A 22,421-nucleotide genomic window follows, 5' to 3' on the forward strand; every position below is an offset into this window, starting at 1 on the left:
TAATTGATTACTATAGACATATAGTGACCCAATTAAGTTAGATATTTATGCAAGCATCTTGACAACTATTGTGAAGTCAACTTTTCTAGTTAGAAAAATATGAATGTTGGTTATAAGGTTGACACAACTTATTTAGAATATCTTGTATGAATCAAAATTCACTATATTTTTTTGGACAACAAGGTGTTTGTCACTGAATATAGAACAACCTTTTACACATTTTGTAAGAAGATATCTTTATACATATGCAAAATGTTGATTAGCAAGATAAAACTAAAGATCCATATATGATAACCAATTTGTTGCTATGATATGCAATACTATTCACAGTTTTACTATCAAATGTTGATAAAATTTTATAAAATACATAATAATCAAACATTTAAGATAATCACGATATTACCACAACAAAGTCTTCATTCATTGTAAATCCTGCTACGTAGCGTTGGCATCGGTTCACTTAATTAAGTAATAAAGAAAGTTTGAGCACCACATTGTTCATTTGCTTTTTTCATTTTACAATACTATAAAGATTAATGTGACACCACTATGCCCTAAATCAATAGAGAAAGCATTGAGCATTCCAAGTAAGTGTGAAAACATCCCTAACCTAAATAAAATTTACTGGGTCCTCAATTAATATAGCTACTACAAATTATATCAACCTACGCATAAATGTAACTACTGGGTGCGTAATGAGTAATGAATGAGAGCTAGAATTGGTTAGACAGTGGCAGTAAAGACATGAAGTTGAGCTTGGAGCCATGAAGAGGAGATCGATGAACAGCAAAGCAAAAAGGATCACAATGCATTTAAATACGGAGAACAGCCAGTTGTATCCATTAGTATGCAGGGTCCCAATTCCGTCGGTGAGAAAGTAAGCGTTTCACTGCCACACACACCTTGCTTGGATGATGGAACCATCTCTCTTGCCCTTTTGTTTTTTCTCTTTTAAATTTTAATTGGTACATTTCTCTTTTACGTTAGTATCTTCCAGTTTCATGCATATGACATGCTAGCTCACACTGCCATAGGGCTCAACGTATGGGTATGCATTAACAAAGCGATAAAAAGGGCAACGATATATGTGAATAGTATACATATAGTAGACCAATATCAACATATAATTATGCTACCAATTAGTGAGTTAAATAGAATGAAAAAAATATATAAAAATTAGAATATATATATATATATATATATGTATGTATGTGATTTGTCTTTTCTTTGAATTAGGAAGCGGGATGGGGATTGTTAGATGGACTAGAAGCTATGATCATGTCTTTTCAATATTGTATGATAAGCTTTCGAATCAAAATATCAGGTGGTCTTCCTATTGATATCTTTATATGGATACTTTGTTCAACAATTATAGGAAAGAACAAGATAATTAGAATCGTTGGTTTGCTAAACATGGTCAACATCATTATCACATTAATTTTGGCATATATAGCCTCATCAGTTACCAAAATCTTTGTCAATGTTAATTCTTTCGCACATTTTTTCCTTTTATTGACTACATATTGTCCTAAAATAAGTTTGTCAAAATTTCTTAAAGGTTTTCAAGGATATGCTGTTTTTAATGTAGACGGTGGGGTGATATGGACTGGCACTGAAGTTCATTTAAAGCCAACTGCTCCGGAAGATTGTCATTAAAAGGACTGATCTAATGGCACGCAGAATTCAACTTACAAGCAATTCTCGAGTCACAAAGAGTACAGATAGCGCAGAGAGTTGAGTTGAAAAGATAGAGATGGCAAAGTGTTCTATAATCCTTGTACTTACGCTTGCAGTTATTCACCGCAGTACGGCTGCTAGGAATGTGCCTGGTGCCACTGGTCTTGATGACCAAAAGAACTTCGTTGCATTTGGTGGGGTTGGCGGCATTGCTGGAGCAGGCGTTGGCATTGGAGGTGGGGACGGTGTCCTTGGCGGCATTGGGAGTGGAATTGGTGGAGATGGTGGAATCGATGAACTGGTTTAGGAGGCCTTGGTGGCATGGGTGGAGCCACTGGAGGTCTTGGAGGACTCGGCAGTGGAATTGGTGGCCTTGGCGGTGATGTTGGTGGTCTTGGCACTGGCATTGGTGGTGGAAGTGGAAGTGGTGATTGTGGTGATGGTGGCGCCGGATCCTTGCTTCATCCTTGATTTCTTTTGAGCATTATTCTATGTTTATCGACTTCAGTCTATGTCTAGCAATTGGTGTGAGAGGTTTTTGTCATAACATAGTAATCTGTTTTTATTTTGCTATTTTGAGATTGATTACTATGTCAAGCCTTAAATAATCGTCCAGATGTTTCTTCATTTCTCAATGGTTAGCAGACTTAAAGGAATCTTCTTAGTCTTCGGTTGTTTCAAGTGGAATCAGATGTTCTCACTGAAAGAAAAAAATTGTTGTCCTGCATGCGTGAGCCATGTGGGAGATCATGAAAATGGCCTCTTAATTTAACAGTCAATATCATTGTTGGGGTTTTATAGATATGACTTATGACTAGGTTCAACTACCTACAAGTTTTGCATAACTAATAAGATACTTCGTCATTCACGACAGATAAAGAATTGACTAGAAGTAAAGGCATCTTGGAAATTAATCAATTTGACAATAGTGTCTGGTCCAACCACTTATAGACTTCGATAAATGCACTCACTGACTTTGCAAGGGTGAAAAGGGAATGCTATTACTTATAATGAGTTGTGTAATTGCCATATTAATCAAATTTAGGTGTAGATTGATATCGATAAATTATGACTACCATGATAAATAATTGAAGATTTCCTTGTGTAATTAGGTTCAAAATTAATTTTATAATGAGTTTTTATATTTTTGATTTAATGAAAATCACGTCGGACGGCAATTGGAAGTTGTAGCTGCTTTTGCAATTGGAAACAAATACATTGTAATTGAAATTTTTTATTTCAATTTTATTATGTTGACATTGCAATTAAACACAACTACAATTGTAATTCTAAACCAAATCTTAATAAACCTCTGAAACATGTAGGAATTTTTTTTTTAGGTAAATTTGGATAAAGACAAAGAGATCATGGTAAATACTTCTATAGAAAAATATAGAAGTAAATACAATTATATCCCAAATAAAATAAATTAGTGGAAACGGCCAAAGGATCACAAAGACTAATTGGCTAAAATTCAACATTTAGATCCCACCTTGGGCATGTAGCAACTTAATTATCGAGCTCATTTGAACATTCCTTTGGTGGTTTAGGTGCCCTTTCGTCTTCTATTTTTGATTTTTTTTTTAAATCGTAATAAAAAGCATGTTTGGTAACATGTTTAATTCTTGATTTTTGAAAATAGAACCAATATTTCAAAATTATTTGAAGTAAAAAATTCTTATTTTCATTATTTTCAAAAATAATATTATGTTTTTTACATTACTAAGACTAGGTGAATAGTATTTTTATTTATAAAATAATATTCATACATGTTAGCTTTATTCTAGTTTTAAAATGACAAAATTGATTGAACTAAATATGCTTTGAAAATGAATGGAATATGTTTTTGAATATGAAGAAAATTCGCAAGCATGTTTTGAAGTTGAGCTTAAAAAGAAAGATATATTGAAATGCTAAACTTGATTGAATATGCTTTGAAAGTAAGTGATAATGCTCTTAAACTTAAAAGAAGTGTTTCTAAGTTTTTCCAAAGATTTCTTGTTTTCAAACTCAAAGTGTCAGCCTAAGAATCGAATTCTCAAAAGCAAAGATTTGATTCCTAAATGAGAAGAAAGAAAAATTTATTTCCTTATCACAAGAAGAATCGATGCTAAAGATGTGAGAAGTCGCTTGTTAGTCGAGAGAAATAGTGAAGCATCAATTTTGAGAGAAAAAAAAGTCAATTTTATGAAAAACAAAAGCTATTGGAATTGAGAACCGACACCTCAAAGAGTAAGAATCAAGTTTAGGAAAATAAAAGGCAGAAATGCAAAGAAGAAAGAATCGATTCCCCAAATAGTAGAAGTGGGTTCTGAGTGAAGAATGAACTAAAGAGCATAAGTCCAAAGACTAAGAATCAATTCGACATGAAGAAGATATCGGTTCTTAAAGCACCAAAAGTAAGGATTAGAAACTTGGTGAACAAGAAAGAAATGGCGTGAATGGAAAAGATTTGAGTGTCAAAAGTCAGGTTAAAATTCAAATTTTGCTGCCAATCAATAATAAAGAACCAACCACTTGAGGTAGAAGAATCGATTCTCCAAAAATGCAAAGGTGTCACATTTGAACCATATTTTGGAAGAATCAACATCTCAAGAAAGAAAAATCAATTCTCTAGAGACAGAAAGTTCCAATCTTTATAAAGAACCAACATCTTAAAAAAGAAAAATCGATTCTTTAGAGACAAAAAGCTCCTGAGTTTATGAAGAATTGACAATTCATAATTAAAGAATCGATTCTCTACAGATGACAGAAATGTGCAAGTTGGTTGGATGGTAAGAAAATTGATTCAAATTTCACTCCAACGAGCAAGAAATTAGAAGGCCTATAAATATCTACTTTGAAAATATTAAAGGTGTGATTTTAAGCTTTCTTGAAAATTTTGAAAAAGATTTGAAGAGCCGAAAAAAGAAAAACTAGCAAGAGAGAAAAAAGTAGAAAAATCCTATCTTTAAGTAAGAGCAGAACCTAAAGATCACATTTTTATCCTTTAGCTAATATTTCTTGAGCCTAAACTTCATCTCATCATTCATTTCACTTGAGAAAGCTTTCATCTTTCTAAGCTTAAACATCCTATTAGCCTTCATATAGGTTTTAAGCTAGAGATTCTTTTGAAAATCTACTATTGTATTAGGTATACCTCCAAGAAAAAGGTAAAAAGGTTTGTCTAATTGTTTAAAAGGTTGTATCTTATGTAAAGGTTGTACTTGAACTTGAAAAAGGTAGTGTTTTGGTTGAGGTTATGCCTGATCTTGTGAAAAGGCATGTTATGAAGGTTACACTTGATCTTATTAAAAGGCTTGTTGTAAAAGTTACACTTGACCATATTGAAAAGGCAAGTTGATAGTGGATTCAAAGTCCTTGTGCTATCAAGGAAGAGGATGTAGGCATTGGGAGGCCAAACCTTTATAAAAATCCAGCTAAGCACTCTTTATCTTTCAACACTTTACTTGCATAACTTATACTTTGTTTTCACTGTTTTACATTAATTCCTAACCAATTCACCCCCCCTCTTGGTTACTTTAAGCTTATCATCCTAACAATTGGTATCAAAATAAGTTCTCAATTTTGCAAGTTTAACAACTTTTGAGAGATCTTGAAAAAAAGCTCAAAAGAGTAAAGATGGCATCTACATGTTTCATTGGTGAAGGACAATCTATGATGCGACTTCCTCTATTTAAAGGTGAGAACTACTTATTTTGGAGGATGAGGTTTAAAAATTTTAGATAATTTATTGATTTGGACCTTTAGGACATTGTTATTGATGGACCTTATGTTCCTAGTAAAACTGTTGATAGTATGAAACATGTTAAGACTAGAGCTACATGGGATGACAAGGATAAAAAGCTAATTTGTAACAATTGCTCCTCGATTACTAAAGGCGTCCGAGTCTCACGAGATAACCTATTAAGTTTCAAATAAGCCTTAATTAAAATCTTAGTCATTATGCCATCAATCCATGATATTACTTTGAACCATATACCTCTTTGCAATAAGAATAGAACATAAATCATAATGAGCTATCTGATCCTTTATTCACCATAATCGTAAGAATACATTAGAGTCTATAGTATCTAGCTGCATATTTACATTGACACTATTTACAAATACATCAAGCTAAGAATGACTCGACCTCTAGCAGTGGAGTGACTCGGAATAAAATTCTATGAGATGCCATTACCTATGTTGTAGCAAGTCTCGAGGTATTGAGCAATACACTTGACCTAATTACTTATTTGCAAAAGAAAGATAACGGAGTGTGTCTCACAGACTCAGTGATCATCAACTCCATAAGTAGGACGTAAATAGAAAACAAGCATAAGGCAGATATTTGAATGGTAACACCGGAATAAGAATAATAATCTTATAAAAATCAAATCATCAGTAGAGTGGTTGTGCCTTGTAATAAAAATAAAGCCGCAAAATCATAATGTAATATTGAGCTTGGCAAAATGGTGCCAAAAACATGTGTAGTAAAACAAAGTTCAATCATCGAAAACATCACTTGCCATAAAAATATGAATAACAGTATAAAAGTATGCACGCTCCCAAAATGCGTGGCATGTAAAGAAAATCAAAGTGTACAGCCACATAAACCATTTCATGATCATCAAGTAAGCACTGAAAGCTTTTATTCAAACAAAGGGAGCTACAGAGAAATCTTAACTCTCCACCATGCAAAAGAGTATGCATCGAAAAACTTGCAAGGCTCTCGAGTAGGTAAGCATCCTAATCAGCCATGGACCCACTTCCAAGTAATAACAATTCAAGAGCTTCGCTCCACTAGATTCCCACAGCCATGGCAGTCTCGATGATGTTGGCCAACATCAAAGAAATCAAGCGGTCACAATTGCGTATCACAACTAGTGGCCTAGCCACATATAATAACCCGTGGCCTTGCCATTTATAATCACAGACCATGGCCCCAGTCACCTCTAACAGCTCATTGGCAACCCAGAGGTTTTCTAGCTAGAGCTCACTTCTGTATAAGGGTCATACTATCCTGATGTGACATTCGACCTACTCTCGATGCTCTCAGTTTGTCAAAATCATTTTCAAAACCAAATCACATTTTTCGAGGCTTTTCCTTTAAATCGTTTAAAATCAAGGTTCGATAACCCTTTAAATTACTTTTCACATTAAATGGCATGGTGTAGACACTTTGTACAAAGATCGGAATAAAATCGGTGCTCAAAACTTACATTTTAAAACATTTAACAAATACATTTAGCTATGCATATCACACAAAAATACAAGGCAAGGATTTTGATGCAAACATCATAAAAAGGCTTGTTTCCTGATTTCTAAAACACTTTAGATATATAACTTACGTATAAATATATCCAAAACAACTTCAAAACAACTTGCATTCACAAGTTTCTATGGTTTCTACCAGCTTATGCTTTCCACAATAGCAATATATAAATCCTTGTAAATCTGTTTTAAAATTGCCTATCAAGGCTAACATCTCATACTATCCTTAATTGTACTTAAGAAAACTAATAATGTTTATTAACGTAAATCAATATATAGTATAGAAATTTTAAAATAGGCACCCCTTACTCACTTTAGAATAGCGGGACACTACATTGTTATCAATTCGGGTGTGTATCTATCTAATTCTACTCGTCGATCACCGAATACCTCCTCTGGCACGCCACCATAGCACACTTGCTTTACTTATACACTTCCTAGCAATCATACAAACCCAATACACTTAATTATTCACATGCAAGGTAGCATATCAACCAATAATCCTAAACTAAATCTCATAGTTTTATCAACATTACTCACATTCATTTAACACACAATCCACATACTTTCAACCAATCATAGCCAACACAACATAGTGTAGTTACATTGCATGCTTACCTTTCAATTTTGGCTTGAACTCCGCATATAATCCACCATTCCTCACATTCTCGGTCACTATTGCTGCCACAAGCATATACAATTAGCACACATCTCATTTGGCTTGTCTATTTGTGATTTCAAGACTAAAATACTCACCTATTACTTAACTAGCTCCAAAATCAACTTGCATTCCAAGATCTATCTACATGCATGCCTCGGATTCTTTGAATCTTCGTAGATCCATTGCTACCACCAACAAAATCCCACATTACCATTGATTTACAAAGCATGCATTTCAAACAAAAATGACCATTTTTATACCTTTCTTGTCTCGAGTGGAAGCTTCACAAGTCCTCTCCTCTCCATTTCCTTTCCAAATGGGCAGATCTTTTATGGGAACTCACTTGTTTTCTTGACATTTTTCTTCTAAAAACCAAGCCTTTCTTTGCATGTTTCTTTTCTTCTCTTTTCTCTCTTCCACTCGGGTAAAGGCTCCAAAAGGTCTTCTCTTTGTATGTTTCTTTTCATTTCTTTCCTTTGTCTCTTTTTTTCTTTGTTATGGACGGACCTCTCAAGGCAAAAGCCTTGAATTGCTTTCACTTTTCCATTTTCCTCATGCATGGGCGGATTGCCCAAAGCCATTTCCTTTCTCTATCATTTTCTTTTAGTTCCTCATTTTCCATTGGACCAACTCATTCTCCATTCATGCTTCATGCACAAATTTTCTTTTTTGCTTATTGGTCCAAATTCTATCCTAATAGCTCCCCATACGCCACCTCACTTTCTTATTGTTTTCTTTTCTCTCATTTTACTTACTCATGGGCGGATTGCCCAAAATTACTCTCTTCTTCCATTATTTTCTTTTCTTTTCTCTTTGCATGTGATGTCATTCAACTTCTCTCTTTGCTATTATCACCACCTCCCATTGGTGGCTTGTTCATGCAATGTTTCCTTTTATTTCATTTACATTACATTTCACATGTATTTTATTGCATTTCATTTTCATTTCTTTTTAATGCCACTTATCACCCAATAATATTTCATGCTATGATTATACCTTTTCCTTTTCAAATCACATTACCATCCTTATGTTGTTTACTATGTGATATCCTTGCCAAACCATGGTTTTCTCCCATTTAAATACATTTTATTCCTTTTTCTCTTTAGCAACTTTCATATAGTGCGGTACCATATGTTTCCCACTAACTTCTTTCTTTTTTCAACGCAATGATTTACATATAATAGTGAATTTCACATGCACATCTCATATTCCACATAATCGAGCCTTCTTTGGTTAATAAATGTCCATTTAATTAAAATTGCACATATGTCCTCAAACTTTTCCTAGTTTACCATTTAACCTTCCAAACTTTCATCTTTTACAATTTGGTCTTCCAACATGTTTTAAACTCCAATTTTGTTCTATCTTCCTTCCTTTATATGTGTGTAAACAAAATATAAAATTTGTACCTTGTCAAGGTGTCACCATAATATTTAAATATATACTTACGCTAGCTTTATTTAATAAAGACACGTTGGTCCCACTAACATCGTTTTTCTTCAAAATCCTTTCTTACTTCTTCTCCCTCACTTAGATTAGTCATGTAATCCTCTTTCATGACTAATTTCGACAACAGTTAAAATATTAATATTTTAATATTATTTTATTAATAAAATATTATTTAATTCAAAATTCTCCACTTGTCTTCTCGAGACCGCCAAATGTATCACTTTATCTCGGTTCACTTCCAAATCACCTTTAACTTGCTAATTCATTCTCGATAAAAATATTATTATTCACTTTTTATTTTCTCAAGTACAAAAAATTTTATTCTGAATTATTCCTTTCAGCCTCCAACACTCTTAAATACTTTAATTAACTTCAATTGATATCCAATAAGCTTTATTAGCCACCATATCTGAGTACGGGCTGTTATAGCATTTTTCCTAAATTATTATTTCGTTGTCAATGCTTTATCAATTCAACCTCTTTGAATTCATTATCAATTTCAAATTGATTTATTCATACATATAAGTCAAGATTGGCATCTAACAATATATCATGATTATCCAAATGTTGAAAAGAGTCATAATAGTTTGACTTTACCAACTAGTGTATAATCTCACCGTGCAATTAATATTTCTTTATTAATCTAATGTCTGAACAAGACATAAAACATGGCTTTGTGTTTACTCTATATTTTCTATACCATGTTAGCATTTGATAGTTGTAATCAACTCTTTTAATGAGATTTGGAAAAGTCCTCATCTAAATCCTTAATCTGCATTGGTTAAGGACTCCCTTAAGTTATTACATATCAAGATGCACTAGGATATTTCTCCTAGTATCATTTAAGGTGATGAATCTGCTATTAGTCATTCATTTACCTTTATATGTTCCATGCTATATATATATAAAAATCTAATGTCCATCTTATTATCCTTATTTGATGACTTAAGATAGTATCAAAATATAGCAATTCTCATACAAGGTAATTTGATGATCTCAAGTCTAAGAATTACTTACACAACCATCACATAATTAGCATTTATTCCATAGATACTTGAGTGACATACTAAATGGAATTCTCAATGTGGGTCATGTTCAATGAATTTGTTCATATAAATAGCACTCACAAGTTAGCTCAAGCATCCCCATATTGATTTCAATTTATGGTATGGATTGCTTATTTCATAAGTTAGGAACATAACCATGTGTTGGCCTCTTAGTTTTATCAATATTCAATCTTGATAAAGCATTGACATGGAACATATAGGAATAATGTTTTGATAAAATAAAGATCTCACAATTATAACATTGTTAGCTTTATAGGTTTCAAATTGATCGTATGTTTTAAAATGACAAGGACAAATGATCAAAATTCTTTTTAAGAGTTTTTGAACAAGTCTAAAGTTCCCTTGATGCATTTAAACAAATGACTAAGTGTTTGAAAAATATAAAACACCTTAAAAAGACTTTCAAAATGGTTTCTGGGTAGAATCTACTAATACATATTTAACATGTATCAATACATTTGTCCAATTATTGATACATTTGTCTAAGTATTGATAAAAATGGAAATATATCGATACTTGTTCTTTAGAAATTCAAAATTTCAAAAGTCAAACTTCATGAATCTAAACATTGTCAAACTATATCAATGGATTTTCAACATGTTAGCTTTAACAATTGACCTTAAGTTTTGAAATGACTTAAACAAATGACTAGAATTGCAAAAACATATTCATCAAATATATTCTGAGTCTCCATGAACTTTGAAGTAAGATGGCTAAGTGTTTGGAAAAGTTTAAATGCTAATTAATTGGCTCAAAATCAACACTATTAAGTCATGAGCATCAATACCTCATAAAGAAGTATTGATACATTTTGAATAAAGAGCATTCTATTTAAAAAGTATCAATACCTTGTGACAAAGTATTGATATATTTTGAACAGAAACCATTCTGTCTAAAAACTATTGATACTCAAAAGCAACATATTGATATCTCATTCATATTATGCATCATGTATCGATACCAACCTTCAAGTCTTGAAACCTTGCTACCTGAGTCATAGATTAAGAGTCAACTACCAAAGTTATCGACACCTAGAAGAAAAGTCTCGATACATTTCAAACAGAAATCATTCTTACTTGAAAGTATCGATATCCCAATAAGAAGTATTGATACCCAGGAAGCCCAGGAGACAAAGTATCGATACTTCAAGATAGATAAATGCAAACAAAAACACAAATAATGACTATTTTTTGTACAAATTAACTTGAATGGCTCCTAAGGACTTCCAAACTATAAATACAAGTTTTCAACTTGATTTGATAGATTAAAAGGTGCTAAAAAGTTCTTTTGAGCAGAGAACAAGAATCATCCTCAAAATCATTAAATTCTCTCTCTCACTTTTATATCTTCTCATTCTATTAGTGATTGAGCTTTGACATTCATTATTTTTTTGTGATACCTCTTGTACTCACTGAAACTATCAACCTTCTAAAGGCATTAGAGCTTTCATGTCTTCACTCTTGTATTGAATTAAAAGGTTCTACCTTAACCTTCAAAAGGCATTATTGTTTTGTTATACCTTAACCACAAAAAAGGTAAAAAGGTTGAGTTTTAGCCTTTTGTAAAGACTAGTGTAAAGATTGTGCTTAATCCTCAAAAGCCATTAGATATAGTGGATAAAAAACTCCTTAGTGATCTAAGGGAAAGAACATAGACAAAAGACCGAACCTTTATAAAACAATTGTGTCTAGCTTTTCTACCTTCTATTTGCATTTGTTTTCATAGAGCAAACTTCTTTGAAAGTGTTTTATTCTTTGCAAAAGTTTTTAAAGAAAAAGGTTTTTCATCAAAGCAAAGCTTTTTAAGTATTGATAGATTATCACAAGTTTTCAAATTTAATGCAGCTAATGTATTGATATATTTTAAAATTTATGGATATAATGTGATTGTTGGAGCATAAAATTGACAACAAAATGGCTATTCTTGTATTTAATGCTCCTCCAACTACCTCCAAAGGCTTCAACACTATAAATACTAGCTTCCACCTCATTAATGAAGATAAGAAGACTCTAAAACACAACTTCAAGAGAGGATTAAAGCTTCAATCATTTATTTTATTTCTTTCTTCTCTAGCATTTAAAATTTTCAAGTGTAGCATTTGTTTGAGATGAATATTCATCTTTCTACACTCATTTATCCTTGAAAAGGTTTTATGAAGGTTGTTCTTGAATCTCAAAAGACATATTTCATAATAGATTTCAAACTCCTTAGCAAGCTAAGGGAGATGACGTAGGTTAGAGGCCAAACTTATATAAAACAATCGTGCAAGCTCTTCTTACTCTACTTGAAATTCTCACTTCTATTTCAAATTCAATTTTCACAAGAACTTTGTGCAAAACTTTATTGATTTTCAAAGTTTGAAAGAGTTTTTAAAGTCTATTAATATCAAACTTTTTCAATCTTGCAAAAGGTTTCAAAGATTGCAATTCACCCTCTCTTGGAATTTCACTATTATTTGAGCTCATTTAACTAACAAACACTTTGCAATTCCTTTTGCTAAGCATATCTTATTCTGTGAACTTTATCTTATTAGTTAATGATAACAATTATAAACATAAAGATAAAAAAAGTTTCTATTAATTAATGTAATGCTTAAATTAACCCAATGTATTTCTAAACCGAATCGATTGACTTATAGGAATAACATTATCACTATCAATATTGAGTAAAAATGTCCTTTTTTGTCGATAAAAAGTTTTCAATATTCGTACATTTATATAAATTCTCGATTATAGATAGATAAATACAAAAAGAAGCACTACAATTGAAACTTGAAATCTCTATCTAAATCTCACCCTACATTCATTGCTTGACTCTTAGTCCTACTTTGAGTGTTTTAACTTTACCTTTTGTCTGTTGATGTGCATAACAATGTCACTTAAGCTTTAATTGATAAATATGCTTAAGTCACCAAAATCATGTGTAAACCCTATATATATATATATATATATATATATATTATATATATATAAAGAGGGATCAAGTTACATCGGTATAAAACCAATTAGTTTTACACTTTTGTATAACTTCATCTACATTTAATGTTTTAACAAATGGACCATTAGATTTAACAACCTATTTGTGTCCATTATACATGGAAAGTTTCACAACAATCCTATGTCTCTATCATATTGATCTAGAAGGTTTTTTTTTTCATATATTTTTAATTGTCAAAATTCTATTGTATTAAACAGATAGATATTTTTAATTCGTTCAAAATTTACATGCATGATTTACGTAAATAAAATATGAAATTTAACAATTAGATTAATAAAATTAAATATAAATAAACCGTATAAAAGATGTGCAAAGATGTAAAACTGAAATAGTTTTGCACTGATGTAAACGGATTCTTCGTCTATATATATATATTCTTTTTTTTAGGTGTGGCAGCTGATTAATTTCAATAAAAAAGAAAGAGTTTATTACGACTTATTCACGTGCAACATGGCAAAGTCTGGTGCAGAAAGGTGAAAAATGAAAAAAGAACTTAGGTTTTGCAGCCCTACAAGGCTAGAAATTAATACAACGTCATTGTTGAGTGGCATGCTTCAAAAAATGGGGCAAAAAAGGGCTCTCTGGCAACCTCAAAAAATGGGTTTAACGGTTTTGTCCCTCCCTTGCACCGAAAGGCATTTGAGGGAGGATTATCAGGTTCAAGCCTTCAAACTTAATTGTCGCAAGAGGCTGATGTTATGATCAATGACACGGCTTAGAAAGTTAGGAATGTAATGCAGTTGGTGAATAGTAGATAACCAGATCCTTCTTCAACTAGCACCTACAGCTGTAAACATATTAATTGAAAGAACTCACCCTAAAAAGCTATTGTTACCACTTACATTGCTATGAATTCATCCATTAAATCCCTCATCTCGGTCGACCAGCCGACATAATTCCTTTTATTGCCTGTCTGCATTTTTCCTTTTGCTTGTTTTACTGCTTAATATTAATTTCAGAGAAAAAAAACACAATAAAACTTGCTTTAGGAACTGCTCATAATTTGTCAACAATTGTTCGAACTGCTCAAAATTCGTAATTAAATTTGACAGTGGTTAGATGATAATACTACTTTTAGCTCTTTGCTATTCAATTTACTTGGCTTTCCTTTTTTTTTTTCCAGCATAATCTAATTAAACTATCAAACTTGAAATCATTCAGAGAGCAAAGCCTCAAAAGAAAATATTAGAGGCACCAAAACCTAGCGGTCACATTTAACTACATTGAATTTTCGCAACTGTCTCCCATAAGGCATTTTCCACTATAAAAGGAGACTCCCAACAGATGAATTAAGCACCAAGCAAAACATACAAAGTAAGAGATTCATAGAGAGTTTTGCTACATATAATTAAAGTGATGGCAAAGTGGAGTGCTGTGCTTGTTCTTGCTCTAGTAGTGGTTCAGGCTAGCGCAAGGAATGTGCCTAATGATTCTGGTCTCAATGACCAAAAGAACTTCCTCACGTATGGTGGCGTTGGAGGCTACTCTGGGATTGGAGCAAACGGAATGCCTATTGGAGGAGTTGGGAGTGTTGGCGGTATCACTGGCCCCGATGGCACAGGTGGAGTAGGAGGCTTAGTTGGCGTCGGATTTGGAGGTGGTCCTCATGGTGCCGCTGCTGCCGGAGCTGGAGGTGGTGCTGGTGGTGGGAGTGGGACCGGTGTCATCCATTTTCCTTGAATTGATCGGTTTGAATAATTTACCATAATTAGTTTAACTTAGTTTCAGAGTAGTATAGCTGCTCAAGAGTGTGCGGTAGTCTAAGTAATGTTTGTTTTGTCGCAGACGTTGCGTCCTTTCGTTATGTTTTGGCTTGTGCTTTTGCTCTGTAATTCGTCGTTGTTCTCCTTTTGTAGTAGACATTTTACGCAAATAAATTAATTTCGGCCAGATGCACACTGGCAATTACTTAAATCTAGTACTATATTATAAATAGATAATATATAGTTACATAAGGCTGATATTTTTATTTTTTATTTTTTTCTGTAAAAACAAATTTAAAACAAAACAATGAATAAAGCATAAATAACAAAAACTAAAATTATTAATGGGGGCTAAATAACATGCATACATGCTTAGAAAGAAGTCTGTCATCGATGGGTATCATCTAGCTACCTGTTAAACTTTGTTTGAGTTTTGAAAGACAATTCACATACAAGAAGGAAATTGGCAAATTAAATTATAGTTAAAAAAGGGAAACTGGAACAAAAAAAAAACAGAAACTAAGTAACTGATCAGTTTGCGACCTTGAAAGGTAGACCTTGCCGTCGATTTATCCTGTAATGTGGATGGATAGTAATTTGTAAAGTTGTGGTACACAATTATTGTTGAAATATTCAAATGAAATTATATTTAATATCGAGATTAACAAACAAATAAATTGCATAAGAAATAATATTTGATATGGTTCAGCACACATTATTTACATATTACAAAAAAAAAATTATTATAAATGTACGTATTATAAAGAGTATAAAACACGCAAAAACAAACATTAAACCCAAATCTTGAAACAAAACCTAGTTCCATGCCCCCTAATGTTTAAACTCAAGGAATTCCTTCTGTTTAATAAACCCAGTGTTTCTCATTGAATTCCTTCTATCCCGTATAATCTTTGTGTTTACCCCACGGTGACGGCTATAGGAAAGCTAACTTTACTGTAATGTCAAATAATATAATTAAAAGAAAATAATAAAAACCTATTAGACAAGTTAACAAATAAGAAGAGGGGGGGGGGGGGGGGGGGGGGGGGGGGGGGGGGGGGGGGGGGGGTGGGGGGGGGGTTTGGGTTCTTGGTGGGGATGGACACAGGATTAACTTTTGGCATGACTAAGGGATTGGTGAGGTTATATATTAAAAGAATGACACGAATTGGCAAAATATGGGGAACGGGAAAACTAGCGGTAATTGCACAACTAACTCTCATTGTAGAAGCATATTAGAGGCCACGAATAGTTCGGCTAGCTTATGGGGACATCTTTGGCAAGGCCTTGCCCCTCTTGAGACATAAACCTTTTGTTGGCTTCTAAGCTAAAATTGCTGTTTGTTAAACACTTATAAGAAGAGGTCTCCTTAGATATGATGTTGCTTGTTGTCTTTTATGCAAGAAAGAATGTGAATCAATTGGCCACTTTTTCTTTTGTTGTTCTAAGACTTAGGATGTGATAATGTATGAGTCTTGAAATTTAGCCATTTAACGTAAATAGAGTCGTCATTAATTTTTTCGTTTAGTACAATTAACCACCTAGTTGAATCTATTTTTCCTAATGAGATTTTAGGTTTGACTTAGATTCATTAAAAAATTAGATTCCAATCTACAAAATAGATTTTGTTCGGAAGTCCAATAACGTGTGAAGAAGAAATTAACACCCTACAATGTCCATTCAAAAGGGCATCTCATTAATTATTTGCTTTTTTAGCCTTAATTAAAAAATTTTGTTTCCATATCCTAATTTATTTCCCTTAACTATTTCTTCAATTTACTATCATTTTAAAATAAATAAAATTTCTTTTAATGCTTTTGATAAAATCTAAAAAGATCTTCTCACCTAAAAATTTTCAAGAAAGTTAACCCTAATAACATTCTCAAAATTCCATAATCGAAGGATTTCCATTTATTTTATATTAAACATTAATTATTATATTTACAAAATCGAAATTCTTTATTTATCTATGTTCTTCTTAATTATTTATAAATAAACCTTTCCGGTAAAAATATTTATGAGATTAACCCCAACCCTTATGGTAAGATCCCATAATTATTTTTACTCTGAAAAATTTAAGAAGAATTGCCCCTTGCAACTTCCCTTAAAAATTCCATTGAAAAGATTTATTTTTAAATAATTTCAAATCTTTATTATTTTTTATTTTGTAATTTTATTCTAGCAATTAGGGTTGTAAGAATTTTATCCTAATCTACTTATGATCTAAAACAAAATTTAATTTTTATTATATTTATGTATTTTCATTAATACCAAGAATAAAATAAATAAACAAACATAAATATAAATAAATAAAAGGAGTAACTTGATGGTTCAAGCACGAATCTAGTAGGTGGATCAACAATTAAATGGGAGAGGGCCTAGTCAAATGCAACCCATAATCAAGTAATCTAAGGATCCAAGTAAAGCGGGCTTGAACAAACAACCAATCAAATAACCCAACAAAGCAAGCCTGGATAAGTTAGCCCACAACAAACAAACCCAAGGCCGAACAATTTGTTTCAATTAACATGATGCCGTTTTGGTAAACTATTTAATTTTCTTTTGTCCCTCTCAAACAACGCCATTTCTTCTAAGAAAATTCCTTCCTTGATTTCCAAACCCTAGCTCAGGTCTTTTCCTTCTTTTTTCTTTCTTCATATCACCGTTCTTCCTCTCGCTTTAGAATTTCTTCCTTTTTCTCTAGATTCCAACTATTGGAATCTCTCCAGCTACCACACCCTCTGCCGCCGGTCGTCATTCACCAGTGATAGAATTTCACTAACATTCAGCCACAAAATCCTTTCAAGCCGATCTTTCTTTTAATTGGACTCATTTTCTCTAAATCTACCATGAAATTCGTAGATCTAAATCCAAAAATTTCAACACCCAAAAACCTAAGAATACTCTTTTTTGCTAATTTCTCTTGTGTGATTTTTCTTTTTTCTCTTTGTGTCTATTTTTACGTTTTTTGGGGTTTTAATAAGTCTTTTCTTAGAATCTTGAGTTAATTGCAAATCTTTGAATTTATTTTTCTTAACTTTATTTTATTTCGTTTAAGGATTTTTTGGTATAAAATCTTCAAATTTGTGGAAAGATTTTGGAGATTCTATTGATCTTTTCCTTTTTTGATTGATCCCTTTTCCTTTTAATCGTCTTTTCCATTTTGTTCTTTCCAATTTTTCTAACTTTGATTTACTTTCCCTATCTTTGGTTGTATTCTTTGCCCTATTTTTATTGTTTGTGGGCTTGCTAGCCAAGACGGTTACTTCGTTAGGTTTCTATTTGAGTTATGAACCCATCATTCCTAAGACCAAAAGACCGAATCAAAATAAAAAAGGAAAGTAGATAAAAATAAAATAAAGTAAATAAAACATTAGTTGTAACTCTCAGATAAAAATGGTGTCTATAACTGTTTCTTTTTGTATATTTTTTGAAACTTGTAATTGCATAAAGATATGCAGACAATCATTTTTGTTTAAAATAGCGGTAAAAGAGCTAACAACTCCACCATCATAAAAATTCCTCTATTGACGGTTCAAAATTTTTTGCAACTCTTCAAATGAGGCTTTAACTTTGAAAATGAAAAAAAAACTCTTCCATTAAGGCGTCAAACTTCAAAAAGAATGAGAATTCCTCTACCAAGTCTTTAAAACTTTTACAGTTCCTCCATCGAGTTTCTAAAACTTTTAAGTCTCCTTCACTAAGGCTCCAAATATAAACTCATCCATGGAGGAGGCTTCAAAATCTTAAGAATTCCTCCACCGAGAATCTTATATCTTAAGAATTCCTCGACTAAGGTTCTAATATTTTAAGAACTCCTTCACCAAGATTCTAATAGCTTAAGAATTCCATCATTGAGAATTTAATATCTTAAGAATCCTTTCATCGAGGGTCCAATATCTTAAGTATCCCTCTACTAAGGATCCAATGTCTTAAGAATTACTCCCTCGAGGATCTAATATCTTAAGAATTCCTCCATCGGGCTTTCAATATCTAAAGGATTCTTCCACCCAGGTTCCAAACTTCAAAAGAACTCCTCCACCAAGGTTCCAAACTTTAAATAAAACTCCTCCATCGAGGCCTCAAAACTTTAAAAAGGAAATATAATTTTCTAAATACATATGATGCAAATTGCTATCTTGATATCTAAATGCTTAACTTCTAGGATGATATCATGCATCCATGTTTATGGTATTTCAAAGGATTTAGAATTTCAAGATTTTCAACCTCTTATCATTCGTCTTGTGATTTAGATCAAATTTCAGCCTTGTACCATTTGATTAACTAGTTCTCTTAAGAATAACTCATTTATTTTTAATACCTCTATTCCATTTTGTCAATTTAAAAATTTTGAAAATACTTTTGGATTCAATTTGAACTTTCTTTATCACCCTTAAATCCTATTCAAAGCAATATAATATTTTTTCATATTTGTTATGATTTAGTTATTCATTGTCATTTAAAATTTCATGACAAATATGATGTGTTGCATATTTTCTTGGTTTGTGAGAAAGTAAAGAAATAAAAAAGGAAGATATCATTGAAGGCATGATTTTCATTGGGTGTAATGGAGAAAAAGTCAAAATTCTAAAAAAGGATACAATATCCAAGTAATGAATATTTGAACAATTATGAACAAATTGAATCCGAATATCTTTCGAAGCAAAAACATTTGTTGATTTACTTGGTTCCTTTTGAACATTTCCAATCAACCCTTACCTTTGTTTTGTTTTGGCATTTTCACATCTTGCCCCAGACTATGCATCTTTGTATTCAACCCTCCTTTTTAGGTTTTCAACTTGCACACATCTTTGGCTTTAAACTGTACTTTTTGAGTTATCATTTTAAATCCTTCTCTCTCTCTCTCTTTTATTGTTCCATCATGCACTTGGTGAACTTGAAAACTTTTCTGAAATGGATTGGTGGATCCAAAAGTTAACTTGAACAAGAAAAAGAGGCCAAAACCTCGACAACTTTTCCTAAGAGAAAGCTTTTCAATATAAGCATTCATGCTTAATCGAAGTGGACTTCTTTAAGCACGTAATGTTGACCAAGGTTAAGGGTTTTGAAAGAATGGATAAATAGGCCTAAAATATGGATTTAAGAATATTCAAACCAAGGATCATTTATTATCTCTTGAAAGATTTTCTCTAGCATGCTTTTCCATCATCTTGTGTTTTTTCATTTTCTCTTTTATCACATTTCATAGTTTGATGTGTTGAGTTCAGGAGTTGTTTTCCCATTGTTTTTTTTTTTCAAAATTCAAATCACTTTGCTTTTGCCTTTTCACATAAGGCATTTTTTTTGTCCTTGAAGCAAGACTCAATTCATGTTTCTTAAAAAGATCTTCCTTTATAATTGCTCCCTAATGTAAAGCATGATCCTTAGTTAAGGTTCATCTAGAAAAATTCAATAGGCTCAGAGGGGTAGTTAATGGATAATTTCTCATTTATGAAAGAAAATGAAAGGTGGCCATTTTTCATCTCAAATATGGTTACTTGCATTGGAAAGTAAACTCTAGAGTAGACAAATGTAAAACAAAGGATTTTTTTTGTATTTTCTCTCTTTTTTTTCAATTCTCTGTATCTCCTAGATCATGATATTTTTCTTCTTGCTTGACTAATCTTAGACCAAGGACAATTGCCAATATTCTTTTTTGTTATCAAGCTCACAACATTTGTATTTCTTTTAAAATCAATGCCGAATTATTGGCATTACTATTCTATATTCATTACTTAGGAACTTAGAAATGGGTACGATTGAAAAGATTCAAGGGTATGACAATTTATATTGAAGAAATGACAATTTAAAGAATGATAATGGATGCAAAAAGAATTGTCAAAATGCATCATATGTGTCATTTTTATTTAAATGATATTGAATAAAAGCTCATTATTCACAAAAACTTTCCCTAAGCTCTTAGTCATAAGCATTAAGGATTTCAATCTATTACTTTGTAAGGGATGTACGAGTGACAAGTAAGTCCCTGACCTTCTAATTATTTTGCTTTAAGCTAGGGGGTCCTAAATATACCATTGGCATTTTTTGCTTGTTCTTTGGTTGTTATTCACCCACCATGCACATAAAATGCTCAGAGAAAGCATCCACTAACTTCTTATCATGTTCTTCAAAAAACTCAATCAAGGATGAATTCGTCATCTTGTGGACTCTATTATGAAATTTGTTGCAATTCTAAATAAAATGCCCCACCATTCCCTTATGGTATTCACAAGAGAGATCAAAGTTGCATTTCGATTGCTTAGTGTTTGGTGTTTAAAGCATGCCAACCTTAATCATTGCTTTTAATATCTCAATCATTGGAGTTTTAATCATCCTCACTTTTCTTGATATGGCATACATTTCCAATACTCATGGAATTTATAGAAGCCCCTGTGTGATTGAGTAATGGGTTCTCATTGACACTTGGCTCGTCCTTTTTTGCAAGATTCAACAATCCTACTTTGACTAAACTTTACACCTTACGCTTCAATGGTATACAATTCTCACTGGAATGACCATGAGCTTCGTAGTGTTAATCACAATGAGCATTAACATTATACCATCTAGGGTAAAGTGGCTTTAAGGGTTCCACATAAATAGAAGCAACAAGGTGATTTTCAATGAGTTATGGAAGAAAAGCTGTATATGTCATCAGGATTTGGTCAAGTTGCTTTTTTCCTTGTTATTTTGTGTCCTTTTTGATTGTTTGGTGTGTATGTCAAAGCTTGGGGACTAGTGTTTATATAAAAGGTCGATGATTGAATTGATTGCCACGTGTGAAATCCCACCCTAAGTTAAAGGATAAGTTAAGAAAATCCTTAGGTGAACATGATGTTTTCATGTTTTGAACATTCAAAATTAAGTTTTAATCTTGAAAAAGTTCATGTTTTTATGCATAAAAATGATTTGCAAAGTTAGTGTTAAAACAAGTCTAACTGGACAAGTTTCTAATGTTAGTTTTTGCTTATTGGAGCCTATCTATTGATAGATTTCTTCATCTATTAATAGATTCAACCCAAAAAGGTTTTCTTAAAAGAGCACTAAAGATCATCTATGGATAGATGGACAAGTCTATCCATAGATGGCCAAATCTATCGATAAATGGTCACATCTATTAATAGATAGCAATTAGAGAGCTTTTTAAAAGAGCACTACAAGCCATCTTTCAATAAATGACCTTGATCTATCAATAAATGATGTTGTTTTCAGAAAAATAAAAGAAGTGAAATGGTATTTTCTCACTCTAAACTATAAATAGGTCACATGTTACAAGTATTAGCAACCCTCAGCCATTGCAAGGTATTTTCTTACCCTTAAGCCCTCTCGAACCCATTTTCAAGCTAAATCACCATTTTTGATGAGTTTAAGCCTGGTTTTGAGTTTTTATGAATAAGATAGTATTTTTCAACTTTGAAATCTTTAAATCTTGAATTTTTAGGATTAAAAATGTTATTTTTAGGTTCAGATTTTTCTGGTGGTTATTAAAGCTCAAGGTTTTGTGATTTTCCTTAATATCGAAGCTCACTTAAAGTAAGGATGAAGGATTTATGAGTTTCTATGCATTTATTATGTTAAGTAGTAGTGGGTTAAGGTTGAAAATTAGTTTTAGTGGGA

At 32.2% G+C, this 22,421-nt stretch overlaps 1 protein-coding gene and 1 pseudogene across 1 annotated transcript; both read left to right on the top strand.

Moving 5' to 3' along the window:
• Positions 1-1,739: 1,739 nt before the first annotated feature.
• Positions 1,740-2,481, top strand: LOC110409691 (uncharacterized; annotated as a pseudogene).
• An 11,924-nt stretch (positions 2,482-14,405) lies between these two features.
• On the top strand, positions 14,406-15,018 carry LOC110409583 (uncharacterized). The gene has a single exon (XM_021418973.2). It carries the CDS (start codon positions 14,461-14,463, stop codon positions 14,782-14,784), a length of 324 nt encoding a protein of 107 aa, XP_021274648.1. The 5' UTR covers positions 14,406-14,460; the 3' UTR covers positions 14,785-15,018.
• Positions 15,019-22,421: the final 7,403 nt, after the last annotated feature.

Source organism: Theobroma umbraticum, unplaced genomic scaffold (assembly GCF_002168275.2).
Source record: "Theobroma umbraticum cultivar Fairchild unplaced genomic scaffold, ASM216827v3 scaffold_44.0, whole genome shotgun sequence".
NCBI lineage: Eukaryota > Viridiplantae > Streptophyta > Magnoliopsida > Malvales > Malvaceae > Theobroma > Theobroma umbraticum.

Coding starts and splice junctions, on each gene's coding strand:
- LOC110409583 (XM_021418973.2), top strand. CDS start 14,461: ATGGCAAAGTGGAGTGCTGTGCTTGTTCTTGCTCTAGTAGTGGTTCAG.